Source organism: Cryptomeria japonica, chromosome 5, assembly GCF_030272615.1.
Source record: "Cryptomeria japonica chromosome 5, Sugi_1.0, whole genome shotgun sequence".
Lineage (NCBI taxonomy): Eukaryota > Viridiplantae > Streptophyta > Pinopsida > Cupressales > Cupressaceae > Cryptomeria > Cryptomeria japonica.
The window spans coordinates 780538922-780566800 of record NC_081409.1 but is presented as its reverse complement, the minus strand read 5'-3'; the positions used below and the strand labels follow the sequence as shown (position 1 = coordinate 780566800).

At 38.4% G+C, this 27879-nt stretch overlaps 1 protein-coding gene across 8 annotated transcripts; it reads left to right on the top strand.

Moving 5' to 3' along the window:
- Positions 1-27227, top strand: LOC131050749 (ARF guanine-nucleotide exchange factor GNOM). 8 transcript variants are annotated; one of them, XR_009372728.1, is made up of 5 exons: positions 1-366; positions 481-752; positions 4071-4913; positions 5089-8843; positions 27209-27227. XR_009372728.1 is itself a non-coding variant. In XM_057985006.2 (4 exons), exons 3-4 carry the CDS (start codon positions 4167-4169, stop codon positions 8764-8766), a joined length of 4425 nt encoding a protein of 1474 aa, XP_057840989.1. In that variant the 5' UTR covers positions 1-366; positions 512-752; positions 4071-4166; the 3' UTR covers positions 8767-9233. The 8 variants fall into 8 exon arrangements, 6 of the variants coding, with proteins under 6 accessions (XP_057840989.1, XP_057840987.1, XP_057840988.1 ...); XR_009372727.1 differs by lacking the exon at positions 27209-27227 and adding an exon at positions 10070-10466; XM_057985006.2 differs by lacking the exon at positions 27209-27227 and having other exon boundaries at positions 512-752; positions 5089-9233.
- Positions 27228-27879: the final 652 nt, after the last annotated feature.

Genomic DNA, 27879 nt, shown 5'->3' with positions numbered 1-27879 from the left:
GAGCTATCATTAAGACTAAGAGTGTTAATGTACAATCCAAAATAAGCAATTCTGCAATGTTAAGTCGAAGGGTTTTGGAAAAGTAATTTGGCAATCAATTTCAACGGGGTTATGAGCATGGAGAAAGTCCCACAATTTTTGTTGGATGTTCTGTATCATATCTCTTCTTAAACTTTGACCGCCTAATGGACCAAGTGCTTTGGATTTTGAACCACAAAACTTAAAATACTGAGAGATCGCTGACAATTTCTTTGATTATGAATGCAAGAGATCAGTAAATTACAATAACTATGGACATCTTTGTTTACAGTAACACACAGCAAAACAATGCCATGCCAGATCGGAACTTATACTTGCATTCTACAGGTATGGTTAATGCAGAATTTTGCTTGTTTACCTTTAATGTTCACTGCATTTTAATTTATATTTTAAAAAAATATCTTCATTTTTATTCATTCATTTGCCCATTATCCAATCCAGATCCGTGATGAAATACTTTTTATTCGCTCAGACTGAGTTACCAGAGGAAAATGCAGGCCCTAATTGGGGTACCCAAGTGAGGAAAGTGGCTTTAAACCAATGTTCGGAGCCCATGATGGGTAAAGTTTATCTGATCATGGTTGATTGAGGACTGTTGTTAGCTTAGTGGCGTATCCATATGGGTGTATTCTTCCCCGTTAGAAGGTTGCGAGAGGTGTAGACGGTTGGGTTTCATGTGAATTAAAATGATGACAAGGGGAAGCATTTTAGGGGTAACTCTTTTTACCAATTAAATAAGAAATATACGTGTTATATATTAGTTATAGGGAATTCTAATACGTAGATGTTTTGGTGAATCTAATAACTTTATGTGCATTTTATATGAAATTAGAGACAAGTTTCCGGGCAATTTTGGTAATTGACAAACTTAAGTTCAATTTTTTTGGGGTTAAAGATCAGAAAAATCCTAAAAAATATTCAAGAGAAAATGCTCTCGGCCAATCCAAAAGGGGATATAATTTGATGAAGTTTGTAAACGAATTACTAGATAGGGGGTGGATAATTGCCTGTGGTAAAGGGATTTTCTTTTGTTATTGCTTAAAAAAGTTTATCTTCTACGGTACTGGTTCTTACCAGAGTGATGGCAGTGATGATAATTACTGCCTTGTATGGTGTATCATATGAATTTTTCAACGATTATGTTAAGTACAAGTTAGTTGATCTATGCTAGAGCAGCGAATAGTGAAAAGTTATGATCATTCCAAACCCCTGTAGTAGAGGGGTATGACTTTCCTTTTTCTTTTGTTTTCGAAGATGGTTTAGCATTTACACCTGCTGTCACATCAAATGAATGCAGAATGCACGATGTAACTAAGAGTACTTTTTGGCTTAGGAGCTACTCATTAAAGGGCTTATTCCGTCAAAATTGTTCTGGGACTTGCATCCATTTTCATCTAGTGTGGGCCACATTGACATGGTAAGCATTCTCAGCAGGGCTTGAACCATGATAATTATCCCAAATGCTCTGCCTTATGACCAAGCTCTGGCCCGCTAGACTCATATAATACTCCTGTTCATGGAGTGGTCCACTTTAGCTAATAATGAATTGAATTAGTTACTAAGGTTGCAAAGATCTTAAACCATTGTTACGATCCTATATCTTGGAATCTGATAATAAACAGAAGAATTGGTAAAGATTGATATATCCGAAATACAAATTTGTAATCTTCTTTTTTGTCTGTTACACAAATATCTGAACTTTGAAATTTCAAGATATAAACAACAAATATCAAATACTCAAATAGAATCAAATTTATACGATTCAAATTAACATTTCTAGGTAGTACATGAACTGATAAGATGCTTTCCTAAGACGGTATGGGTAGCAACTCAGGCTTAATCCAAGAGCAGTATGGGAACTGCACTTAACAAAAATGGTCCTTTCACAAGCTCCTGTACAGTAATACTCCTCAACAAATAACACATTTGCATTTCAGAATTAAAGATATTTTATAGCTTCGGCAGGATTAAGGCCTTAGTGTAGCTGACCTAGATTTGTGTTTTCACCTGTAGGGTCAGTTTATTGTAACTACATATTTGTGGTTATCACTTATGTGTAACTGACTGCATCTGGGCATAACTAGCACAGCGTTGCATGACTTATTTCTTCATCTGCATACCTTTCAATTTATTTCTGTAAAGCTGATAAATTCTAGCACTATTGTATAGGAGTATTAATATTTAACACAAGGGCACCTCCCTTGGTTTTTATAACAGCCCCCTTTGCTTGAATTTATTTGCCCTATAAGCAATTAAAGAGCTGAACCATGGTAGCATCAGTAGGGATTGGGATTGACTCTGCTCAGGAAAAACTTGGGAAAATATCAGAAAATTGAAAAACACTGAAAAATTCATAACAGTAGGAAAAAGGATTGTTTCCGTTATTTCAAGCGAAATAAAGGAAAATGAACAGTTTTTTTTGTTACTCAAGCAAAATAAATAAACAAAATGCTGCTTTTCCATTCAGAAAGTGCTTGCCACCAAGCCTAAATTAAGGCCTTTGAGGCCACACAGACCTTCATGGTGCATGCCATTTTTCATAATTTTACTGCTTGTAACCAAGCTCCAAATCCTTCATAAAATGCAGGCATTGAGAGTCGGGAGGCCATAAAGCTGTAATTAGGCCTTAACAGAATGGGAATTGAAGGGAAATTCACTCAAGACTGAGAGCCCTTGAGTATACTGTAATTGATCAAATATTTGGCTACTTCGTCAAAATCCAAATCTGCTCTGGAATAATCCCAATCTGCACCGTAAAAAGAAGGGCCAAAGTGAAAAAGAAATCGACTTATAGAGAATAGACCTGATTGAATAAATCACATTTTTCTAAAAAATCATGATTTCTGAGAAAAGTGCAGTTTATGTGGCAATTTTTCACCTCAATAGCGTGTTGCTGATGGGATAAAAATCAACATTCGGATTCAGGTTGGATTTGAACAGCCTGAGCAGCCATTAATCTGTTTTTTTGGTGGTTTATGCTAAAATGCTGCCAAATGCTTAAGAATTTTTGAGCCTTCCAATAAACTTATTTAAACTTCTCCTTATTTTGGTAAGCATTGCCTGCTTAGTCAATTGGCCAAAGATAACAACAATGTAGAATCTTCAGAAACAAGTGATGAGTGGAACATATATTTTAGAGATCTGTGGGAACCTCTAGTATTCTCCATCGCTGTTCCTTGGTTACATTGCAGAGGAAAACAATTTCTTCTAATTTTAAATTTCAACACCATGTGGAATGTACTTCTTCTTTTGGTTAAATTGCTGCCTGAGTCAATTGGCTAAAGACAATAACAGTGCAGATTCTTTAGAAACAAGTTATACTGATGGTTGTTACATGTCTTAGAAATCTGTGAGAACTTCCAAAATTCTCCATTCATGTTTCTTGGTTACATTAATGATGAAAACAATCTCCTTAAATTTTGAATTTTAACATCCAAGTGGATTTGGAATGTACTGCTTTATTTACTTGTAACAATGGATCTGAATGATACCACAGTTGTTCCTGCATGACATACATTTCAAATTTGGCAGAATTTGAGTTCGATTGCTTTTTCTGTAGTTGGAAAGTAAACATGCAATCAATGACTCTAATCAGTCAGTTGCTTCAACAAATACCACCTGTAAAAGGTGATTCATTATATCTTTCTTTTGTCTTATCTCTCAAATTTTTGGCAGAAAGAAAGAAACTAGGTGAAGAAGAGTTCTTCAAATGCTGAATTAGTATTACCCAAGTGAATAATTGATCAATTGTACTATGTTGTCTTAATCTAGCTAGTACATCTGTTGCATGATCCTTTCTTTTGTTGGCCTTTTATTCAACACTCAAGTTGATGGTGGGATAACATCATCTTGTTTTTATATTGATTTCATTCTGGGTCAAATGCTTACTGTAAATGGTTCCAATCTTGATTTATCATTTTCTTGTTTCAATATAATGTTAACTTTGTATAGGCATTTTTGTACTGTTGCAACTGAAATCTCATTTTATGAGGGACAATGGCCAGTTTTTGACAGGAGGTTAAAATTTTCAGGTTGATTTAAATAAAGGCTGCATATTTTCTATTTGAAAATGGTAAAAGAGCATTCATAGTTAAGATCATTGGAATTGTACACGAGGTAGGAGATCAATGGGGCGTCCAAAACGGAAAACTGAAATTAAGGCAATAGAAGAAGAGCCCCAAGAATGTGGTGGCACACACAGGAGAGGGGCTTTAGCTTGTATGGTAAACTCAGAAGTGGGTGCTGTGTTAGCTGTTATGCGGCGAAATGCAAGATGGGCAGGCCGTTATATGGCAGGTGATGACCAGTTAGAACATTCGCTTGTACAAGCTTTGAAGAGCTTACGCCGGCAAATATTTAGCTGGCAGCAACCCTGGCACATGATTGATCCTTCTGTTTATTTGAAACCATTTTTGGATGTGATCCGTTCAGATGAGACAGGGGGTCAGATTACTGGAGTTGCCTTGTCTGCTGTTTACAAGATCTTAACTCTGGAAGTTTTTGATTTGAATACAATCCATGTTGATGATGCAATGCATTCCATAGTTGATGCTGTGACGAGTTGTAGGTTTGAAGTAACGGATGCAGCATCAGAGGAGGTAGTATTAATGAAGATACTGCAGGTTCTTCTAGCTTGTATGAAAAGCAAGGCTTCTGTAGTTCTTAATAACCAGGATATCTGTACCATAGTAAATACATGCTTTCGAGTGGTTCATCAAGCTGGATCCAAAGGTGAATTACTACAGCGAGTGGCTCGGCATACAATGCATGAGCTTGTGAGGGCTATTTTTTCTCATCTACCAGAGCTTGATCATGCAGAGGCTACTACAAAAACCAATGAAGGTGAGAGGTCTTCTGTCGATTCTAAAGGACATGTAAGTTAACCCATCCTTATCATTATCTGGGGATACTGGTGAAATTAACTGGATATGCTGTCTTGCTTGATTTAAATGTTATATTTACTGCTGAATGTTGTGTTTTCCAAATTTCAAGGGTATTTCAGTAAATAGAGACAAATGAACTTGCATTAAGCTGATTTTCTTTGTGCAGGTAGATGAGCTTGGGAAAGAATGCAGAGTTGATGGCAGGCAGTTTGACAATGGAACCGTGGACTATGATTCTGCCGACATGTTAGTATCTGGTGTATTGACATCACATAGTCCTTTTATGATCAATTCTTCCATGGAGTTTTCAGATGAGAAAACAACTAGCAACAGAGTTAGCAGTAAAGAACTTGCTAATGATGTGCAGATTATGATAGAGCCATATGGGGTTCCCTGCATGGTGGAAATTTTTCATTTCTTATGCTCCCTTTTAAATATAGTCGAGACTATGAGTATAGGTGCTCGGTCAAACCCTTTAGCCTTTGATGAAGATGTTCCTCTTTTTGCTTTGGGGTTAATAAACTCTGCTGTTGAATTGGGAGGGGAATCGATAGGGAGACATCCAAAGTTACTAGCCCTGATACAGGATGAGCTTTTTCGTAATTTAATGCAGTTTGGATTGTCATCGAGCCCTTTGATCCTATCCATGGTGTGTAGCATAGTTCTTAATTTATATCATCACCTACGTACAAAATTGAAATTGCAGCTGGAAGCATTCTTCTCCTGTGTTATAATCAGGCTTGCACAAAGCAAGTATGGTGCTTCTTATCAACAGCAAGAAGTTGCAATGGAAGCATTGGTGGATTTCTGCAGACAGCCAACATTTATGTCTGAGATGTATGCAAATTTGGATTGTGACATTACTTGTGGTAACATATTTGAGGATCTTGGAAACCTACTGTCAAAGAGTGCATTTCCTGTAAATTGCCCTTTGTCTGCCATGCACATTTTGGCATTGGATGGGCTTATTGCTGTCATTCACAGCATGGCAGATAGGGTGACTGCGGCATCACCACTCCCTGAGCCTGTACCTGTGGGAGAGATAGAAGAGTATGTACCCTTTTGGGAGATAAATTGTGAAAGTTTTGAAAATCCTGACCATTGGGTGGAGTTTGTTCGACGTAAAAAGTATGTCAAGAGGAGATTGATGATTGGAGCAGACCACTTTAATAGGGACCCAAAGAAAGGACTTGAATTCCTGCAAGGAACTCATTTACTTCCTGAAAAGCTTGATCCCCAAAGTGTTGCTTGTTTTTTCAGATATACTGCAGGACTGGATAAAAACCTTGTTGGTGATTTCTTGGGTAACCATGATGAGTTTTGTGTGAAGGTGCTTCATGAATTTGCAAAGACATTTGATTTTCAGGAAATGAATTTGGATACGGCATTGCGGCTATTTCTTGAGACTTTCCGTTTGCCAGGTGAGTCGCAGAAAATACAAAGGGTACTTGAGGCATTTTCAGAGAGATATTATGAACAATCATCAAAAGTTCTCGCAGATAAGGATGCAGCTTTTCTTTTGTCATATTCCCTTATCATGCTTAACACAGATCAGCACAATGTTCAAGTTAAAAAAAAGATGACTGAAGAGGATTTTATCAGAAATAATCGTCACATCAATGCTGGGAAAGATCTTCCTCGAGAGTATCTTTCTGAACTTTATCATTCTATTGTCAAGAATGAAATTCGGACATCTTATGAACAAGGTATAGGATTTCCTGAGATGACTCCTAGCCGCTGGATTGATCTCATGCGGAAGTCGGAGAAGACACCTCCTTACATTGTTTGTGATTCCAGGCCCTTCCTTGATCATGATATGTTTGCCATAATATCAGGTCCAACTATTGCTGCCATATCGGTGGTCTTTGACCATGCAGAGGATGAAGATGTTTTCCATGCGTGTGTGGATGGCTTTCTTGCAGTGGCTAAAATGTCAGCTTGCCACCATCTAGAGGATGTGCTAGATGACTTAGTGGTTTCTCTCTGTAAATTTACAACTCTTCTCAACCCATCTGCTTCTGTTGAAGAGCCTGTTCTTGCCTTTGGTGATGACACAAAAGCAAGGATGGCAACTGTTACAGTATTCACAATAGCTAATGAATATGGGGACTATATTCGAACTGGATGGAGGAACATCTTAGATTGCATCCTGCGTTTACACAAGCTTGGTCTGTTACCTGCCCGTGTTGCAAGTGATGCTGCTGATGATCCTGATGTGGCAAATGATTCCATTCATGGTAAGACGCTCTCAGGAACTCCATCTATATCTCATATACCTGTAGTAGGTACTCCACGGCGGTCATCAGGTTTGATGGGCAGATTTAGCCAACTGTTATCACTTGACACTGATGAACCCAGATCTCAGCCAACTGAACAGCAGCTTGCTGCACATCAACGCACAGTGCAAACCATACAAAAATGTCATATTGATAGTATCTTTACCGAGAGTAAATTTTTACAAGCAGAGTCTTTGCTCCAGCTAGCAAGGGCCCTTATCTGGGCAGCAGGTAGACCCCAGAAGGGTAGTAGTTCACCTGAAGATGAAGACACAGCTGTTTTCTGCCTAGAATTATTAATTGCAATCACTCTCAACAATCGCGACAGAATTATGCTTCTGTGGCAGGGTGTTTATGAGCACATTGCAGGTATTGTACAATCAACTGTTATGCCATGTGCTCTTGTTGAGAAGGCTGTGTTTGGACTACTACGAATCTGTCAGCGTTTGCTTCCCTACAAGGAAAGTTTGGCAGATGAGCTTTTGAGGTCCTTGCAGCTTATTTTAAAGTTGGATGCCCGTGTAGCAGATTCATACTGTGAACTCATTACTCAAGGAGTCATGCGGCTTGTCAAGGCAAATGCTGGGCACATTAAATCTTCAATGGGTTGGCGCACTATTTCATCTCTGCTTTCTATTACTGCCCGTCATCCAGAAGCATCAGAATCTGGTTTTGAAGCACTATCCTTTATTATGTCTGACGGTGCACATTTAACACAGGCAAACTATGTTTTTTGCCTTGATGCTACTCGTGCATTTGCAGAGTCTCGTGTTGGTTTGGCTGATAGGTCTTTGCGTGCATTGGATTTGATGGCAGAATCTGTGAAATGTTTAGTCCGCTGGTCAAAGATGTCATCTGGCGATCGGAAAACTGTTGGTGATTCTCGTGAGGATACCTCCAAGTCCTCCCAAGAAATTGGGGAAATGTGGTTACGGCTGGCACATGGGTTTCGCAAAGTTTGTTTAGAACAGAGAGAAGAAGTCAGAAACTATGCTCTTCTGTCACTGCAACGGTGCCTATTGGCAGCAGAGGCTATTTCTTTGGCACCTACAATTTGGTTACAATGTTTTGATCAAGTTATCTTTATTATGCTTGATGATTTGCTAGATATTGCTCAAGGACATTCTCCAAAGGAATATCGCAACATGGAGGGCACCCTTCATCATGCAATGAAGTTCCTTTCAAAAATATTTTTGCAATTTTTAGATCAACTACTTACTTTGCCAAACTTCCGAAAACTTTGGCTTGGTGTGCTCAGTCATATGGAGAAGTACATGAAGTCAAAACTTAGAGGAAAAGGAAGTGAAAAGCTCCACGAGCTTATTCCTGAGTTGCTGAAAAATATGTTACAAATAATGAAGACTCGGGGAGTACTTGTGCAAAGAAGTACTCTTGGAGGTGACAGCCTTTGGGAGCTTACATGGCTTCATGTGAAAGGGATTTCACCATCACTTCAGACAGAACTTTTTCCGGATCATGAGCAAGAGGGAGAGATGGAACCTAGATCTGATGAATATTCTTCAGCAGCTGAAACAATAAGTTCTGAAGCTGCCACAGTTGCAAAGTAAATGCAAGGGGGTTCTAATGAGATAAAACAAATTAAAGTAATCACACTGAGGTGCTAAATATGTGCTATTCATAGAAGGTAACGATTGCACATTATCATCATTGTTCTTTTTCTAGTAAAGTAGAGATCGTATTACTTGTATTGATACTAACTTTCAGGAGAAGAAAACATAGTTTTGCATGGTGCTGCACTTAGCTGCTTCTCATATACACCAGTAATTTTCCGAGCTGATAATACATTTGATGTAATGCGAACCTGGATCAAAGGGCACTGTGGTTAACTATTATAGGATCATGCATTTTGAGTATCCATCTATTCTTCTATAAAATTGTGGGCAGGATGTTCAATTGGTCCCCATGTCTATCACCTGTTTTGTCTGATGTTGGAATCGCATGTCTGACAGATTTGTATTTTTTCAACATGTTAGTTATTGGAAATTTAGAAGTAATTTTCAGCAATTTGTGCTCTCATTCTTCCATTAAAAATGCTCTTAATTGCTGTAATTTTACTTTGAGTCTTTGGATGGCCTTAAAGCTTCACATCCATGCCTTTTGTTCTAAAGAGCATTAATGTAACCGTCAAACTATCTAAATATTTGGTGTTAAAATTAGTGTTCTACCAAGGAACTGTGATTTGTTCTAGAAAACCATTCTATTTAGTTATTGTTTGCCTTTGTAGAGGTGTTAACTAGGCAAATCAACTGATTACTTCTTGTTCAATTTATCTGGCAAATATGTCATCTTAAGCTAGTCATGTTGCTGTTATTGTGACCCCCTTTAATGTTTTATCTAATGTGGTGTGCACTACTTTTCAAAAGTAATGTTAATTTTCAGTGTTCTGTAGTTATTCAAATGACTGATGCCAATTGACCATGTTAATATTATTTTTACTATTGTAGTCCACATTCTTGAAATTATTATTTATCTATATTCTTTTGATATCGAACAACCAGATCAAGAATTTTTGGTTTCTATTCTGTAATGTTCCCCTTTTTACTCTGTGGCACATTAAGTTGGTCAGCAGTTAAACATGACTGAGTCCTTGTCATCAGTAAGGATGTAGTGGATCTTTCTATTAGTATGATATGACCGAGTCTTCCTGTTGAAGCTTTTAGTCTGGCAGTTGCTAAATAAAATAAGTCTGCTGCATTTATATTAATATTTGTAATGTTCTCTTAACTCTATGTACCTGTAGTTATCCCCAGTGAAATAATACAGTGATTGGTCAGTTAATTGCCAGCAGTTTATGGGAGAGGTTTGCCAGTCAGAAACCACTGATTATTGAATTGTCTGCCCTTGATTTAGGATTGCATGAGATGGAAAGTAAAGGGGATGCTGAGAGGAAATTTGGAAAATTACAAACGAAAAATTTCATCCTTTTTACAGAAAGTGGATGTTGCTACAGCAGTTTGGTGCTCAAGACAAAATCCTTAGGCTTAACAATTGTCTCTCATGAGAATGGAAATCCTGAGACATTCAACAGCATGGGGTGACAGCAAGGTCATTCTTAGGTATTCAGCAGTGCAAGGTGACAGCAAGGTCATTCTGAAGCATTCAGCAGTGCAAGGTGACAACATGGATTATGTAGAGAGATAGGTGTCAATGAGTAGTTTTAAACTTTTAAGTCTGTTGTCCTTTTTTTGAGCATATGTACTTCCCTGTGTTCCATCAAGTCTCTGGGATGGGGATGACAAGGGATGGAGGGTGTGTTTTTTGGACATTTTTTAAGTCCATTTGAAGGAACAAAAGGGATGACTATATAAAAAATAGGGAAATTTCAAATATTCATATAATAACATTGATAAGGCATTCATCATATACGTTACAGATCCTTGATACACAGCATTAGAGTTGAATTGAGAGTTCACATGAGAGTCAAACAAATTAACAAATGTCAAAACTTAAAATTGAATTGTTTTGTCAATGTGCTCTTGGTTTGTTGGTGCAGTTGAATGATTTTGAACAAACTCACTAGTGATTGAATCTTGATGAGTCCAAGGTCCATAAGTCCTTCGTCTCTCAACCAAAGTGGTCTCAGCCTAAGGTTAAACTTAAAATCAATCCTTGGATCCTCTCTCATCAAATCTTATCCATCTGTCAACTTTAAATCTTATCCACGCTCTTCACAAAAATGTATAAGTAGAATGCCATTTCCTTCATCTCACAACACAATATCCTTATGCCAAATTTATGCTGCCCTTTCGAGAATTTATCACATAATAATTTTATTATGTTAGTGTGATTGACCAATTCATATTACTACATTGTAGTAAAATATCAATCTAGTGAGCACATCAAGAGAGCATTGGGTGCAGCTCTTCTTCTAGCTCAATCGGAGTAGTAAGTTAAATGAAGTGTAAGGATTCTTATTAGTGCATTTAATTTGTTGTTTTATGCTTTGTTTATTCTCATGTCTTTTACTTTATTGATAAAATTAGCAATTTATCAAAAACCAGCAATTTCATACCTCAAAGTTGATCAACAATAGTCATAAAGGATTATTAGTGTTTGTAGTAGGACATCTAGTCCACTTTGAATTAACCATCATCTACTATAGAATTGTAGAGCCTCTTGCACCTCAAGCATCCTCTCTAACAAAATGAAATAACTGCCTTGCATAATCTCCACGAGTTTGAGGAATTCCTTCTTTGAAAGAGTCTTAAAATGAGCAAGATGTGGTGGTTGCAAATGAACATCTAAATATCTATCTTTCCAATGTCTTTCAATGGATTAATGTAATATGGGGTCCAAAAGATGTGCTTGTAAGCATCTTCCACCATCATGCCAACTAATATGCGCACACGTACCAAATCAATGATCACCTGTAAGGCCCCAATCTTCTCTATGGCTTCTTTGAAAATATGAAATTGAAAGTTCTCATCTTTTTGCTTCTCTCTAAAAAAATAAGAGCCATCTAAACATGTGACTATGATGTTGATGAGCGATTGATGTCTAATATTTGTCCACTTAGCCATGGCAATAGAGTAGCCCATCCTAATCAAAGTTTGACTCATGTCCCCCATCACCAAACTCAGCTTAGAATACTTTTCGTCAAGGAGAGTAGTTTGTAGTTTATGCTGTCCAGGGGAGTGAATGAGGGACCAAAAGAAGCTATATCTTTGATTGAGCATTTGTTTGAAGTAAGGAGAATGCGTTACATGAAATGGGATAGCATGGGCATAAAAAAAGGGCAACAAAAGACTCTGCCACATCTTGTGCTTGCATATTGGACATACTTGCAATTGCCCCCACTTTCTTATGCGCACTAGTCTTTCCCTTTCTTCTTGTAGAAATGTAACCACTCCCACTAGCAACCATGGAGGGCATAGGCATAATTGATTGTGTAGATTGTGTTGGTGTTGGTTAACCTATAAATTTTACTTCCGCCTCTATATGCAATCTATGAACCTCTACCTTCTCATTCTCTTTTAGATTTGGACACACCTTAACCCCATTTTTTGTAAAGCCCAAGAGATGAGAATATATCTTGATTAAGCTCCTTTTAAAAGTTTTGCAAATGTGACATAACCACACTCTACTACCTGTTGACGTGTATTTCATACACAATCATACACAGAATAAAATACCGACAGGCATCTTATCCTCTCTTGAGAAAATAGTCTCTAACTGCTGAAGATCTGCGAAAAGGATCAGTTAGATGGACTCCAAGGTTCTTTTAGTGGGGTCTCCACGTGTGGACAAGCTTTTTTAGTGGTATGATGTGATTTGCTGTTTCCTCCAAGGCGTCTTACGGATTCAAAGGCTCGAAGATTTTACTAATCTAAAAAGGAACTTCAAAAATGGCAAAAGGACAGGGTTTAAGGAAGTCTAATCTAGCCTAACCCTATGAATGACTTAGCGTGAATGAGATTTGGCAAGACTCAACCAACTTCAATTTTGCCATAAGGTAACAACTCAATTGAAATTAGTGCGATCTTCTAAGGTAATATAATGGTATTCAATGCATCAAAGACCAAGGACACTACTACGAAGGTACATATCCAAGACACAATGATAATCGAAGATTAAGGACTCAAAGTGTTCTCCAGTCGACCACGCAAGGCGTTCCTACAATCAGCAAGAAGCTAGTGGTTTGGATTGCGAATCCCACCAAATATCAAATCTCACACTTAGTCTTTCAAATTAACAAACTACTTTGATTGAGCGTGATTCAAGTACATCCAACAACCATGAAGATAACTTAAGAAATTTGCAACAAAACACCATAACTTCAATATTTTATTGATTTCCAAGTCATCATATACAACAATTGCTTGAATTTCTCTCTTCAAGACTCAATCTTGCTACAAAATAAAAATTGCTTCTAACTCTAATCTCTCTATTACATCAACTATTATCTCTTACTCTATTCACTATTAACTATTACTAAATGAAATGAAAAATGGGGGTATAAATAGCATCCCCAGTTACAATGAAAGGTCCAGATTGAAAGTAAATCAATGGACAAGATCATGACACCTAAACCCTAATTAGGGTTTGTTACAAATGACCTCCTTTTTATTGAACAACATTAAATACATAGCCAAATATTAAATTTGGCACAAAAATCTAGGAGGTATCAACCAATGAGAAATAAGATGTCATGTCATCTGTAACAACCTTTCATCTAGAATCTTATTCCCTTTCCAATTCTCTTTCTTAGCATATGCAATGAATTTTGTCACGATTCCTTCGATTTCTGTGCTTGGAATCTCGGGAAGATTCTTGATACTCTCTTCTAAGTGGATAACCTGATCAAATGCATCTAGAAGAGCTGTGTCCCAAGTAGGTTCAAGTTCCTTTGTTCTATCAATCAGGAGCATGGTGGCATACATCTGATCATACTGCTCATCTGTAACATCTGCGTCCTTGCGAAAGATGATCGTGATTCTATCCTCAAATTCTTGTAAATCCACATCTGTCTCGACCTCGATCCCTCTGCCAAGAATGGTACGAAGTACCTCAAATACTCTGTCCTGGATCGGATTGATCACCCCCTCAACTTGACCACATCTAACACTGATGTCCTCGAAGAGAACACTCTTTATATGGAGTAAGGTTGACCACTGAAACAAACTGTGAGAGTCACCCTCTAAGATCCTCTCCTGCGCTAAAATTCTTCTGGATGTGTGTCTTATAACTTTCAAGACAGGGATGACAACGTCCTTGGTATGGGCAAATGCAGCTACTGTTGCCATCAATCTGTGGATTATCTCAAGAACTTGGATAGCCTGATGGGTGATCTTCGACATCCTTGTAACAAACTCTATGGCCACCGTGTGAGATCTATCCATCCAACCACATGTACGCTGGACCAGGTTCCTGAATCTTTCTGCTTCATTGATTGATTGAAGGGGCAATGCCTGCAATGGTGATCTAACTGGATCCTGACGTCCCAAAGGTTCATTGATGTGACTGAAATATGTCCTCCACGCACCGACCTCTCTCTCAAGCTTTCTATTCTTTTCTACTTCTTCTCTAAGCTTGTCCTTCAATGCCTCAAATGTGTCGGTGGCATCATCTAAAGTCTGCTCTGCTGTGGATGGTCCTAACTCAATAGTCTGTATATGATAGTCTTCTGCTAGGATCTCACCCTCATATTTGTCTGCTGCCGGTGTAGCTATCTGCAGTTTTCTAGATCCAGTCTCATCTCGAATCATCTTGGACATCTTTGTAGCCTTCTTCTTCTCTGTTGTCATATGTGAACGTCCCACGAGGCTCTCTAAATCAATTGCACTGTCCTCGTCCTCTATTACGATCACCTTAGTCAATCTTTCCTTCAACCAATCTGGGATATTTGATCTTGTCTCTTGAACTTGAATTTCTTTATGTACTATTTCTTCTTGTCTGGGAGGAGATGTTACTTCGTTATCATTATCTAAATCATAGTCTTGGAGAGATCCATCGGATGAAACATGCTGTGCCTGTCCTTCCTCCTGTCTATCATTCTGTACCATCGATTCCATGGACTCTTCCACTCGAACTGTTCTATCTTTTGGTCTGGAAGAAGTACCTGGTGTTTGATCTTTGTTGGCACCTTGCTTTTTCTTGGAAGGCTCTTTCTTTTCTGATCTTTCCTTTCTCTTCGAACCTCTCGAATGGAGATTGCCCTCACTGGCACATCGAAGGTTACCTTCACCTGAATTCCTAGGATTAGGATTGCCTTCACTAACACTGGCTCCACCTTCGGCTGGTTTTTCTTCCAAAGTAAAAGACATAGCTATGCCTTGTTCTCTCAACTTCTGATGCTGAACGTCTACCCATCTGCGAGTACAAGACAAGACTGGTGCCATCAAATCATCTAAATCCACGGCCTCGGGCTCATTCCAATTCAAACTAATTGTTTTACTTTCTCTATCATATGAAGATTGGATGTGCCTGCCGTTGTCCTGAGCTTGGTCGACCACTCTATAAATCTTACATTTCCTGATGAAATCCAAAGGCAATCTAGAATGTATCTTTCGTTTCACTTCGAGATCATCTAGGAGATTCATCATAAAATCTTCAATTTGGTACTCATGTCTAAATCTTCTACCGACCGTCTCCTCTAAATGTCCATGTGGATCAAAACTATTCCTCCAAGCAAAAGATGAAAAAGGATACAAGGCTAACTCCTTCTCTGCGTCATCCATGGCTAAGACATTGGGACATACCTCAACTGAATTACCCAAAATAATAGGTACCTGAACTCCATTCTGATGTCTGTGTCTGAATGCCTTTACATATGCTGCCAACTGCCTTGTTACTTCAAGTAACACAATTCTGTCTGTCGGGTACCTCGGCAACATGTATGGAGGTAAAGGACATCCATGCACTCTAATGTAAGTGAACTTGGGAAACTGAATGAACCAAGCACCGTACCTCTTGATGAATTCCTGGGCATCCTGAGATAATCTGTTGTGAATCCCTCCTTGCAACGTCCTTGTGATGTTCATCGTGAAAGTATCATTGATTAACTTGTAGTTCTTCCCTGGTGGATGATGCAAGTAGGTATAGGATTCACAAACTCTGACCTCGCCGGGTCCTCTTCCAATCACTCCTCTGTGAGGTAGTCCTGCGTACTCAACGCTCCTGATTAAGGCATAGATGACGTATGAACTCATGTGGAAGGACTTAGTAGCCCTGAGTCTTCTCAACTGTATGTCTAAGCAATGGCTAATTATCCTAGCCCAATGTATTGTACCCTTTCCTTGAACAATCACCTGGATGAAGTAAAACATCCATTTCTCAAAATAGAAGGCATGGGGTGCTCCTGTAACTCTGTTGAGCATAGTAATCAAATCTCTGTACTCCTCTTGGAAATCAATCCTGTGTGGTGTGTTCGGTACTTTGCTCAGACGGGGACGACTCTTAAGTAGCCAGTTCTTGTTGATTATGCTTAGGCAAGCATCTGGATCATGATCGTACACTGATCTGGCTCCTTCAATGCTCTTGTATATCATGTCCCTGTGCTCTGGAAGATGGAAGGCTTCACTTATGGCCTCCTCTGAAAGGTACGCCAAAGTGTTTCCCTCGTTGGACACAATTGTCCTGGACTGTGGATTGTAGTGACGGGCACACTCGATCATCAACTCGTGGCACTGAATAGCTGGAGGAAAGCCGGCCGCCTTAATGATGCCACTCTCTATTATTCTCCGGGCGACAGGTGATGGCTTGCCGATGTAAGGGACCTCTCGGAACTTCTTCGTGCTAAAGTTCCCCAAGTTTGTATCTCCAATGTTGCTCCACTTCGACACGATCTTGGTCTCCACTTCTTCGGTCTTCTGATCTTCTTTCATGAGAGCCGAGCGGCTGGTGGATGCTCCCGCCTTTGGGGTCGCCATACCTACACAACATTTCATTATAAGAAATAGATTTTGCAATAAATAGCATAAATAAGAGAGATAAATTTTAGGAAACCTCATGATAAGTCTCTAGAGTTATCATTTCCTAAAATACAACGATTGAGCCAAGAGATTCAAAATTCAAAAAATCAAAATTTAAAATATGACGATGAATGAATAAAGCAATAATAATAAATCGTCATACCTTGATAGAGAGCTAACTCTAAAATGCAAAAAGGAAATTTGCCTAGGCAAAATTGGAGGAGTAAAATAGTCTTCAATGTGGTCTCCTCAAAATCGGCTTCGCCACCTTTGGATTCCAATGTGATCTTCAAGTATCGCCTTTGGCGTGGTCTTAAATGATCTTCAAATTCGCATGAACAAATCTCCAAGTCCTTAGCAAATTCGCCTCATTGTATCTTCAAATTCGCACTTGGTGTGGTCTTCAAATTCGCACCACCCTTGGTCTTCAACGTAATTCGCATTCTATACTTGATGATATTAGCGCCACCATTGGTTTGAAATCGCACCACCTTTTGATAACTAAGCACGCCACCCTTGGATGAATGAAACTCGCACTACGTTTGAACACACTTCGCACTATATTCGCCCCCTCTTGATTCGCATGAAGAAAGGTAAAAATGATTATGTGAACAATGAAATCTCTCACTCTTCATATATAGCGCTCGCACCTCTTCATCCCTTAGGCCGACTTGAATAAATAAAACCACTTTTTAAATGATTTGCAATAAAATAACAAGGCCGACTTGCCTAATTGAGCGCTCAAATCGATTTTTTTTTTATTAATTAAATAATTAATTATTAATGCCTTGCGTTTTTTAAATGGGAATTTCGATTTTTAATAAAGGCAAAAATAATTAATAAGTGTTTAACGCCATATTAAATGTTAAATAAAAATGGATTTTCAATTTTTAAATTGATTTAGCATTTAAAGAAAATTTAAATTGTTTAATTTGGCGCCAAAACTGGAAAACAAAGGGACATACCTCATCGCTCTGGTCCCTTGGAGAGGGACAGGAGCGATCCATTATTTTGGTCTTGATTCTTGCGTTTTCAACGTTCAACCTTTTCATTTCCACGTTCCAAATCGATCATCTGGTGGTCCTTCGAATTTGAATTTCTTTCTTGTGCGAGCAAGTGCATCTCATGACCATTATCGCCCTGGTCCCTTGGAGAGGGACAGGAGCGATCCTAAGGTTTTTGCTTGAAATTCTCCATTTTGGTACGATCCTTCCTTGTATCATCTTCCAAATACCATTTAAAACCTTTTGCGTCCTTGTCTTAACGTGATTTTCAAAGAATACCATGTGTTTTGCCTAACATCGCCCTTGTCCCTTGGAGAGGGACAGGAGCGATCTCCATGTTTTCACGTTCATCTTGTATCTTTGACCTTCGAACTTCCATTGTAAGGCGAATAACACCTATGCTCGTGTCTTTTGCGCTCATTCTATTAGTCTTCATTATGTGTTTGGACGCATCAAAGGGACCATCGCCCTTGTCCCTTGGAGAGGGACAGGAGCGATCCATTATTTCTCCTTGATCTTGGCGACTTTTAAACCTCGGTCTCCTTTGCGATGTCCTTCAAACGTCGTCCTTCGCACTTCCTAACCTCGCTTCGCTTTGATCTTGAAGGAACGTGAGTGTTTTTGATAGTATCGCCTTGGTCCTTGTCCAAAGGACAGGAGCGATGTGGGGCCTTTACATTATTTGGCGATGTTTGGACGTTCAATACTCTTGCAAATTATCTTCAAACGATGCCTTGGACCATATGCTATCTTAGGACGCCTTGACTTAGCTTGAACTTGAAACAAAACAAGGAATCCAAAGCAAATCGCCCTGGTCCCTTGGAGAGGGACAGGAGCGATATGGTCCCTAGGTCCATTTTGGTGATTATTTAACGTTTGAAATCTTCATGCATCACCTTTCTACCTTTCCGTGGACCCTCTAAGACCTTGCGAAATCTTGTCCTTACGTAAATCTTGCATGAATTGATCAAATATATCCAATATCGCTCTGGTCCCTTCCTGAGGGACAGGAGCGAAGTTCATCATTGCGAGCTTGTTCTTGTTTTTACCAACTTGCAATTATCTTCATTGCGTGAAATGACGTCCTTTAAGTCCTCTTGGTAGCTTAATATTTGCTTGTCCTTTGAAATCGATGCCTTAATGGAAATATCGCTCTAGTCCCTTGGAGAGGGACAGGAGCGATATGGGTCTTAGAGTGCACATTCCTTCCATGTGATGACCTTTACAACCTTGCGCTTGATGGAAATGCCCTAAAATGTCTTCGCCACCCTTCGTCTTGACTTGGATCGGTTTAAACTTGAACAAGAAGCAATACAACCATTGTATCGCCCTGGTCCCTTGGAGAGGGACAAGAGCGAACTTGCTCTTGTGGCCTTCATTTCACTTTGTCACCTTCCAAATTTATATTCAATGGATTTGTCATGCTCTACTCCATTCATCCATGCCCTGACATCATCTGCAACCTTGCAAGAAAAGCAATTATATCAAAAATCGCTCTGGTCCCTTCCTGAGGGACAGGAGCGAACTAGGCATTTAACACTGTTATGGACGTCCCAAAAATCTTCAATTTATATTCAATGCGTTCACCTCATGTTTTCCCTTGCTTTTGAACGTAAACTTGCCTTGACCCTAGTCTGGATTTTGCAAAATGAAGGAAATCGCTCTGGTCCCTGGGAGAGGGACGAGAGCTACAAGGTACCTCGCCCTGGTCCCTTGGAGAGGGACAGGAGCGATTTGGTTAATATAGGTCATTCTCCTTCGTTTTTGCATCTCAAATTATATTCATTTGGCAAAGCATCTTCCCTTGGACGTCCTCAAATCATTAAGTTTTCAAAATCTTGCAAGGACAAGGCGAAATTTGAATTGTAGCTCCGGTCCTTCACTGAGGGACAGGAGCGATTTTCCTCCTGGAGGCATTTCTGTGCTCACGAAAATCTTCAATTTATATTCAATGGAAAGATCTTGTCGTTCTCCATCACTTCAAACGTAAAATTTGTCTGGACTCTGCAAGGATGATGAGATATTTGAAAATGAGCTCCCGTCCTTCACTGAGGGACAGGAGCGATTTTGCTCCTACAGGCCAAAATAACATGATTTTTCACATTTTAACACTTCACGAGGCAAAAACAAATCAATTCCAATGCCCAGGATCAAAATTCAAAAAAGTCAAAATTTGGTCAAAATATTCAATCGGACAAAAATTCACATTGACGGCCAACACTTAGACAAATTTAAGCTCTGCATGAACATTCCAATTGAAAATTAGACCATTTTGGCGAATTCATTGCATTCAAAATTTGCATTCTAGAAAAGGAAGCTCAAAAGCTCTCAAAAACGACTGGATTTTGGCTTGAAAAGGCAAAATTTAAAACCCTAAGGCTTAGCCCTAAATCCAGACGACTAACTAACTAACAAAACCCTAAAAACGAAAGCGAAAACGAGCGAAAAACAAGCAAAAAGAGGGGGTCCCCATTTGCGATGGGGCGATGTGTGAAATGGTCACAACACTACCCAATGAATTTTTCTATTTTCTTTGTCTAGGGCTGTCCCAAATTGGAGACGAGGTTTTTTTGAATAAAAATGGCCCTTTGCATAAGTTCTAAAAATGATGGAATGGTACTCAAATGGGTTTTGTGGTGGTTCTTCTTCACCCACAACACTCCAACACCTTGATGAACTCCTAGTTTGAGGCTGAAACTCTCACATTTCTTTCTTCCATATCATGTTCACTATGCTAATTGTTGTTGCTCATGTTGGTTTGTGAAACAATGATATAAGTGCAAATTTTAAAAAAGAAAAGGAAAAAAGAAAGTCATACATTTCTTCCCTAAAACTTTGAAAACAAATAGTAAAAAAACAAATGGAAGAATCATTAACCTCTTCCACATCTTTTGCTATCTAACTCTTCACTAACCAGTAATGTTGATTTTGTAAGTACACCTTCAAACCTTGCTCTAACATGATTTTTTTTCCTCCAACTTGGTTGCAAATTATTTTGGCATGTCAAAATGAGTTAGAATGAAAGAGGGATGCTTCTTTTTGTTTATTTAGAGCTAAGTGTGGTAATGGGGTCCACAAAAAAGGATTAAAATAATCGTTTTTTCATTTTGGACTTTTTAAACTATGTTGCTGGGTTTTGGTGCTATACTGAACTGGTTTGGATATTGCATTTGCATTTGTAGCGGCATTGTACATGTACCCACAAGGTACCAAGGTGAAAAGGCTGCACCTTGGTTGGTCTTGAGTGCTCTTAGGTGCACTTGTGGTGCTGGTCACATTTAAAAAATGTCAAAAATGACTTTTTAAAAGTATTTTTTAAACATTAAAACATGAAAGAAACCTTAAAAGTGTCTAAAACCCTAAAATGTCCCCATACTAAGAGTTTGACAAAAACAAATCTATTTCATTGTTTTGTCATTTTTGTATTTTAGAAGACTATTAGTATTTTTAGAAGGAGAATGATGTCATGCCTCTGCATGTGAATACAACAGATTCCCAATTTTGATATTAAACCTGGGCACCTGAGATTAATTTTCCTTCAAGATGTCACCCTTTATATTGACAATGAAATTAATCTATTCTGCCCTAGCCGACCCTCTTTACCCTTGGCACCTGAAGCTTATGGGAAATAATTTAAATAACTATCTACCTTATGGCTGACCCTCTCCATTTCAAAGAATATGTTTGATATCCTTCCTTGGCCAACTTCCTATATAAAAGCGAAGGGCACCTATAAATATGATTTAAAATCACCAAGTTTAGGGGAGGAGGAAAAGAATAAATAAAGAGCAGAGAAAAAGAATATAAATAAAACAGAACCAGCAATTTATGAATAGAAGGCAGGCTGTGATTAGGAAAAATCATTATTATCCTCTAATTAAAGCAGTGATTTATTTAAGAAAGAGGCAACGGGCAAACTGCAAAGAACACCACTGATTAGAAGAGATGTGGCCACAGGAAAGGACATGACCCTCCACAGCCGAGTGAGGGGTATTTAATGCTGATCGGTAGCCCAAGCAAAGGGGGCAGACCAGAAAACATATAGCAATAAAATCATCATCAATCAAGAGAACAGATCTGATATAAGGAATCAGACTCTCAGATATACAGCCATGGTGCATTGTATCAATAAATTGGAATGAAGACTAAACATCTATGAAATCGAATAGTAGTGAGGACAGTCATTCCTATCATCATCGACTCTCTGAAATACAAATCAGCTCAAAGGACAGTCAGCAAGCAATTACCTTTGCCTATGAAAGATCGAAGCATTTAGCAGAAGGGCACATAAGCCTAGGATCGATTCCAGAAGTTGAACACATATACATCAAAGGATTCATCAGACATGGTAATGCAGACTGATATCATATCAGATCTGCCATCCTCTGCATTTGTGATATATTTATATATGTTGCTTTGCATAAGAGATAATGTTTGAGTGTATATAGTAGAATGTAAGATATGCCTGATTGTCTGAAATCCATCTCGTAGGAAGGGCCTGGGGTGTAAGTAAAGGGGATTAAGAGGGCTAAGTTTGTTGGCCATCCTAGAGTTGACCATAATGGCTCCTAGGACCAAAGGGCACTTACGTAGAAGAGCCAAGGAACCCACTTATGACCTCAGCCCAACTCCACAAGATGGCACTTGTCTTTAGGGAGATGAGACATTGATGGGGAAAGTAGGTACAAGCTGGTAAGCAAGCAAGAGGGCCGTGGTAGACATTGACTCTTGGGTTTAGTGTAGAAATGGCTTTGGGTGGACCTGTTGTGACCTAATCACACATCACCCCATTTCTAATGGGGGCCCCCTACTTTTTAAGCCCTCTTGGTCTTTTGGTTGTGGTTTGTTGGGTTTTTTTGTGGCAGTCTCGTTAGTCTCCTCGCTTTGCAAGTGTTTGGGGGTCAATTTGATCAATTTGCAACTCGTTTGAGCAAATTTGGCTAAGTCTGGAATCTGTTTTGTCCATTTTAAGGTTTTGCCCTTCAGACTTGGATTTGAGGCCTTTTCTTTAGGGTTTTGGAAAAATTGAACATTGCATTGGAATCGGAGCCTTCCAAGAACCTACCAGAGCTCTCATAGGCCTTTTCTATTTTTAGAAAGTTCCTATTTTTAGGGATTTCACTACCTCTCGGATTGTCTTTCTTTTGCCAAAAATCAAACTTACTATTTTTAGTAAGTGTCGTTGTGTCCTGTTTTGCCCCAATCTTAACATTTGGAAGTACTTACTATTTTGGGTAAGTTTATTTTTGGCAGGTTCTTCATAGGTAGGGGTGTTGGCACTGAAGATTGAACAATCCTGAACACTTGTCTAAATTTGGAAAGTTTGAAAAAGTAGGCTTCTAAGCAAAAATGGCTTAGTGTGGAAATCTTTCCAAAAATGGAAAGGCATTGAAAACTTTCCAAGGTAGAGAAAAATCACTTCAATCTTGAAATGGCATCCCAATTCGGAAATGAGTAAAATTGGCTGTCTGATGAGCAATCAATGACAAATCCTTGCCAAAGGTAGAATGGCTTTCGAGGAGGTGGGTGCCAAGTTGAGGGTGTGGAGGAATTCCTCCACACCATATTTTCCTTCACCTTGCCAAATTTCTGCCTAAGTTGGCAGTTGGGCGCCAAAATGAATTTTCCTCCATGGTGACTTTTCCTTCACCCTGCCAAAATTCCTCCACACCATATTTTCCTTCACCTTGCCAAATTTCTGCCTAAGTTGGCAGATGGGCGCCAAAATGAATTTTCCTCCATGGTGACTTTGTTAGTTTTAACACTTTTCAGATTAATATAAACTCAGAAAATCAGAATTTAGTTTCTAACTAAATTGATTAGATGAAAGATTTATAGTTTTCCAGATTTAGGCATAAGAAAGAAATGAACAAATAAGAACAAGATACGGTTACCTTGGGAAAACCTCCTAGGAGGAAAAACCCAGCCAGAAAGGATCCTCAGATCTGATTATGGATTATATTCATATGAAGATTACAACACTTATCTCAAGTACTTGAAGGTGATTGCACTTAGGGCTGATAATGTCTTCCACAAGACTGCACCTTCACAAGCATCCCTTTACCACTTCCAACAACAATCAGATCCAAACCCTAGGTCTGCATAGGAAATCTGCACTTTGTTGGACTGCAACCTTAGCCCTCAATTTGCTCTCCTCATGGATGAATTTCGCACCCTTTAATGGCAGATGTAATTCGCTGGTATAGCAGATGTGATTCGCTGTGATATTGCTCCTTCAAATTCGCATTAGGTAGATGTAGATATTTCGCATGATGATGTATATTGAATGTATTTGATTGAGGTGAAAGTATCTATATTTATATGATGCAATAACCTTTTATGTTGGCTTATACTAAAATCCATTTATGTCGGCTTGACCTTTAATTTATTGTTTTTCCTTTAACCGAAATGCATTAGATAGGGTTGGCCCTATTATGTTTAGCACGCTATCTTGAATGTGGTGTGAGGTTTCATTTATGTAGCGTGGAGTGAAGTGAGGTATAGGGCCCAACCCTACACGTTGGAGAAAGGGGCTGGCCCCCTTGGGCGGATTCCAATGTTGCCCAAGGCAATTGGAATCTGCCATTCCCTAATTATAATCAACAGGCTTTCCTTCACCCTGCCAAAATTCCGCCCAAGCTGACAGTTGGGCGCCAAAATGGGGGTGTGGAGGAATTCTACACCCAAAATTCCTCCCTTGCATGGAAAATCCACCCAATCCTCCACACCCAAAATTCCTCCCTTGCATGGAAAATCCACCCAATCAGGTGCTTGGGCGCCAAAATTAGGGTGTCATGGAAAAGTCAACGCAGTCAATAATCCTCCACAACATAGAAATTCCGCCCAAGTTTGCATCAGGTTGCGAAAGTGAGGAAGGGAAGGAATTTTCCTTCCAAAGAGAATTCCTCCATAGGGTCATTCTAGTGCCCAAGATTGAAGGTTAAATTCCAAGGCATGGAAATTTGAAGTCAAGGAATTTTCCTTCCAAAGAAAATTCCTCCACAGGGTCATTCTAACACCCAAGATTGAAGGTTGAATTCCAAGGCATGGAAATTTGAAGTCAAGGATAAGAATGAAAAAGGAAAATCCCCTCGGGGAAAATTCAAAATATCCTTTTCTAGGCATGAAAAAATTCGTCCAAATCTTGAGGGATAGAATTTTCTCTCTTGGACCTTGAAACTCAAAATTGAAAAAATTCCTAAAAACTAGGAAGAGTGAAAAATTGATTAAGTGTTGGAAATTCTTTTCTTTAGGACAAAATTCCAGGAAAAGTGAAAAATTGACTAAGTGTTGGAAATTCCTTCCTTCAGGACAAAATTCCAGGAAAATTGAAAAATTGACTAAGTGTTGGAAATTCCTTCCTTCTAGATAGAATTCTAGGAAAAGTGAAAAATTGACTAAGTGTTAGAAATTCCTTCCTTCAGGACATAATTCTAGGAAAAGTGAAAAATTGATTAAGTGTTGGAAATTCCTTCGTTCTAGACAGAATTCTAGGAAAAGTGAAAAATTGACTAAGTGTTAGAAATTCCTTCCTTCAGGACAAAATTCTAGGAAAGTAAAAAAATTGACTAAGTGTTGGAAATTCCTTCCTTCTAGACAAAATTCCAGGAAAAGTGAAAAATTGACTAAGTGTTAGAAATTCCTTCCTTTAGGACATAATTCTAGGAAAGTAAAAAAAAATTGACTAAATGTTTGAATTTCCTTCCTTCAGGACAAAATTCTTGGAAAATGTGAAATTTGGCTAAAGATTGAAGAAATTCCTTCCTCAGGGAAGAAATGTGCCCAAGGTGAAGAATTTCAAGGCACAAGGAAAATTGGATAAGTAAGAAGATTTTCTCTCTCCAGAGGTCAGAACAAGACAAATTTCCTTAGGGATAGAAAATGGTCAGTGGTCAAGAAAATCTTCCTTCAGGATGAAGTGTGCACAAAATTTTTCCTTAAGGACAAAATTCTCTCTTAAGAATTTTCTCTCTAAGAATTCCAAATGTGTAGGATTCTTGCAGGAGCGGATAAATTTGTTAAAATTCTTCCAAGGTAGGAAAATCTTCCAAAATGTCTTTTGTGGGCCCAGAATGGAAAGATTCTTGTAAAGGATGAGTTGGTGACATGCAAAGAGAATATTCTGTCTTAACGAAGCACAACCAGGAAAATTATAAATGACGACGGGGTCCATTTGCATGGCGAGAATCTATTGACTACATGAAGGCATAGTGGCGCATTCATTGCTGGAATATTTGACCAAGGTGGTCATTGCATGGCAGTTGTCATACTTAATGCAGTGGTGGAGCATCTTTTGCATGTAACCAATGTTGGAGGTGATGATGCATTTATTACGCATAGAGCGAATTTGAAAGAAGTGGTGCATTTAATGCATAGTGGACGCCATTTTTGGCAGAATGTAATTGATGGATAATGGGCATGATGGGTGATATATCTATTCCCACCTTAATGCATCATGTGTGTGGAATCTTTTAGAATAAACCCTATTTAGGGTTTGCATGTAATCAAGGCAAGAGGCCTATATAAGGGGGTGACCCCTTCATTTGTAAAGGAGGGAGATTTGTATGAAATTGTTGCGATAAGTTTTTGAGATAATAACAATGAAACATTGTTCTGTGATGGTGTCCACTTAAGTTATTTTTCAAAACTTGCATGGTTTCACCTTCCTCACTTAGAGTAGAAGTAGAGTAGTGCTTTGATTTTGATGGAGAATGTAATGGTGTCTGATGAATTTACATGGTTCATATTTTTTGCATCTTGTTGATTATAAGTTGTAGTGTAAAGTTAGCTTGAGCCACTAAATTTGTGCTAAGTTCGATTGTGAATAGTCGTTTTGATTGTGCCGTGTTGGGTATTCAAATGCACTTTTCTCAATGTGAAAATCCTTCAACATCCTCAGAAGATTGTACCAGTTCTTGTGGAGTTGTAGTCAATCTTGGCGAAGCAGAATTTGGTTTATTTGGAATTCGTCCATTAGAACATTATCTATTGATATCACTGCCCTTAGGAGTAGATCTAGATCCTTCTAACCCTTTCTCCTTTAATTTCAGTTCATTCTAGTTTAGTTCGTTTGAAGCTGAAGCATCATAGAATTGCTATATCGATGATGAAGTTCCAGCCATAGCAAAGAAGTGAAAGAATGATCAAATGTAAGTCCCCTTGGATTACTAGCATTTCACATCAAGCCAACTGAGTTCACATCCATTGCATAATCGAAACCTTGGAGTCAATTGTTTGAACTTGTCGCAATCTTAGCATACAATTGAACTTTGATCAACTGAGGATAAAGTGACCGTTGGGCAACTTTATTTTGTGTTGCGTGTGGTCACAAAATGCACGTCAACAGGGCCCATCACTCTTCCTCCAAAACCTAATTTGCTTTTATAATATAATTGATAGTACACGAATGTGATGTGATCTTGTTTGTCTAACCCTAATGATTGAATACATATATATATTTGTATATATTTCTTATATTATGATTGCAGGTTTCAAATCCAGGGTCTCATTATTAAAGGAATATTTACTTGGTAAGATGTAACCCTAACCCTAATTTGTTGCAATTATGTTTCTAGGGAAAAATTCTATGGCAAATTAGGCAAGGGACATTACAAATGATTGCGAAGTGCTAGGGAGAGGAATTTAGTTTGCACAAAGGACATCCATCAATCTAAGGTAAGTAGTTTAACAATTTTTTTCAAGTTTTAAAAGAAAATTTTCAATTAAAAAACAAAACAAATGAAGTTTTAGGGCTTTTCAAAATGTTTATGGGTGTTTGTTTTGAACATTTATTACTTTTATTAGTTTATACAAATTGTAGAATTGCATTTAAAAAATAAATTAAAATTTTGTAATTTTATAGAAGAATAATCTATTTGGAATGTCTACTAGTTCAAGTTCAATGGACCTTGTGGCTGATAAACATTTTAAATATGATCAAGCATCTCCTCTCCGAAAATATGTTATGATGTTTGAACAACTTTTTGGGAGGCAGGGCTTTTATCTGAAATTGTAACTAGTGCAGGATCCAATATAACTCAAGTGAAAGCTCACTAAACAACTTTTTGGGGGGCTGGGCTTTTATTTGAAATTGTAATTAGTGCAGGATCCAATATAACTTAAGTGAAAGCATGTGCTATAAGTGGGCGTGAAATTAAAATATATTAAGGGCCAAACAAGAAGGGGTTGCCAAAAGAATAAATAAATTATGGCATTCATTAGAGAACAAGAAGTTGATGCTGTGAGG

Bases quoted from the DNA above. Each gene is read 5' to 3' on its own strand.
- LOC131050749 (XM_057985007.2), top strand. From the start codon at position 4,167: ATGGGGCGTCCAAAACGGAAAACTGAAATTAAGGCAATAGAAGAAGAG. The intron at 4,914-5,088 runs GTAAGTTAACCC...TTCTTTGTGCAG, and splicing joins CTGTCGATTCTAAAGGACAT to GTAGATGAGCTTGGGAAAGA.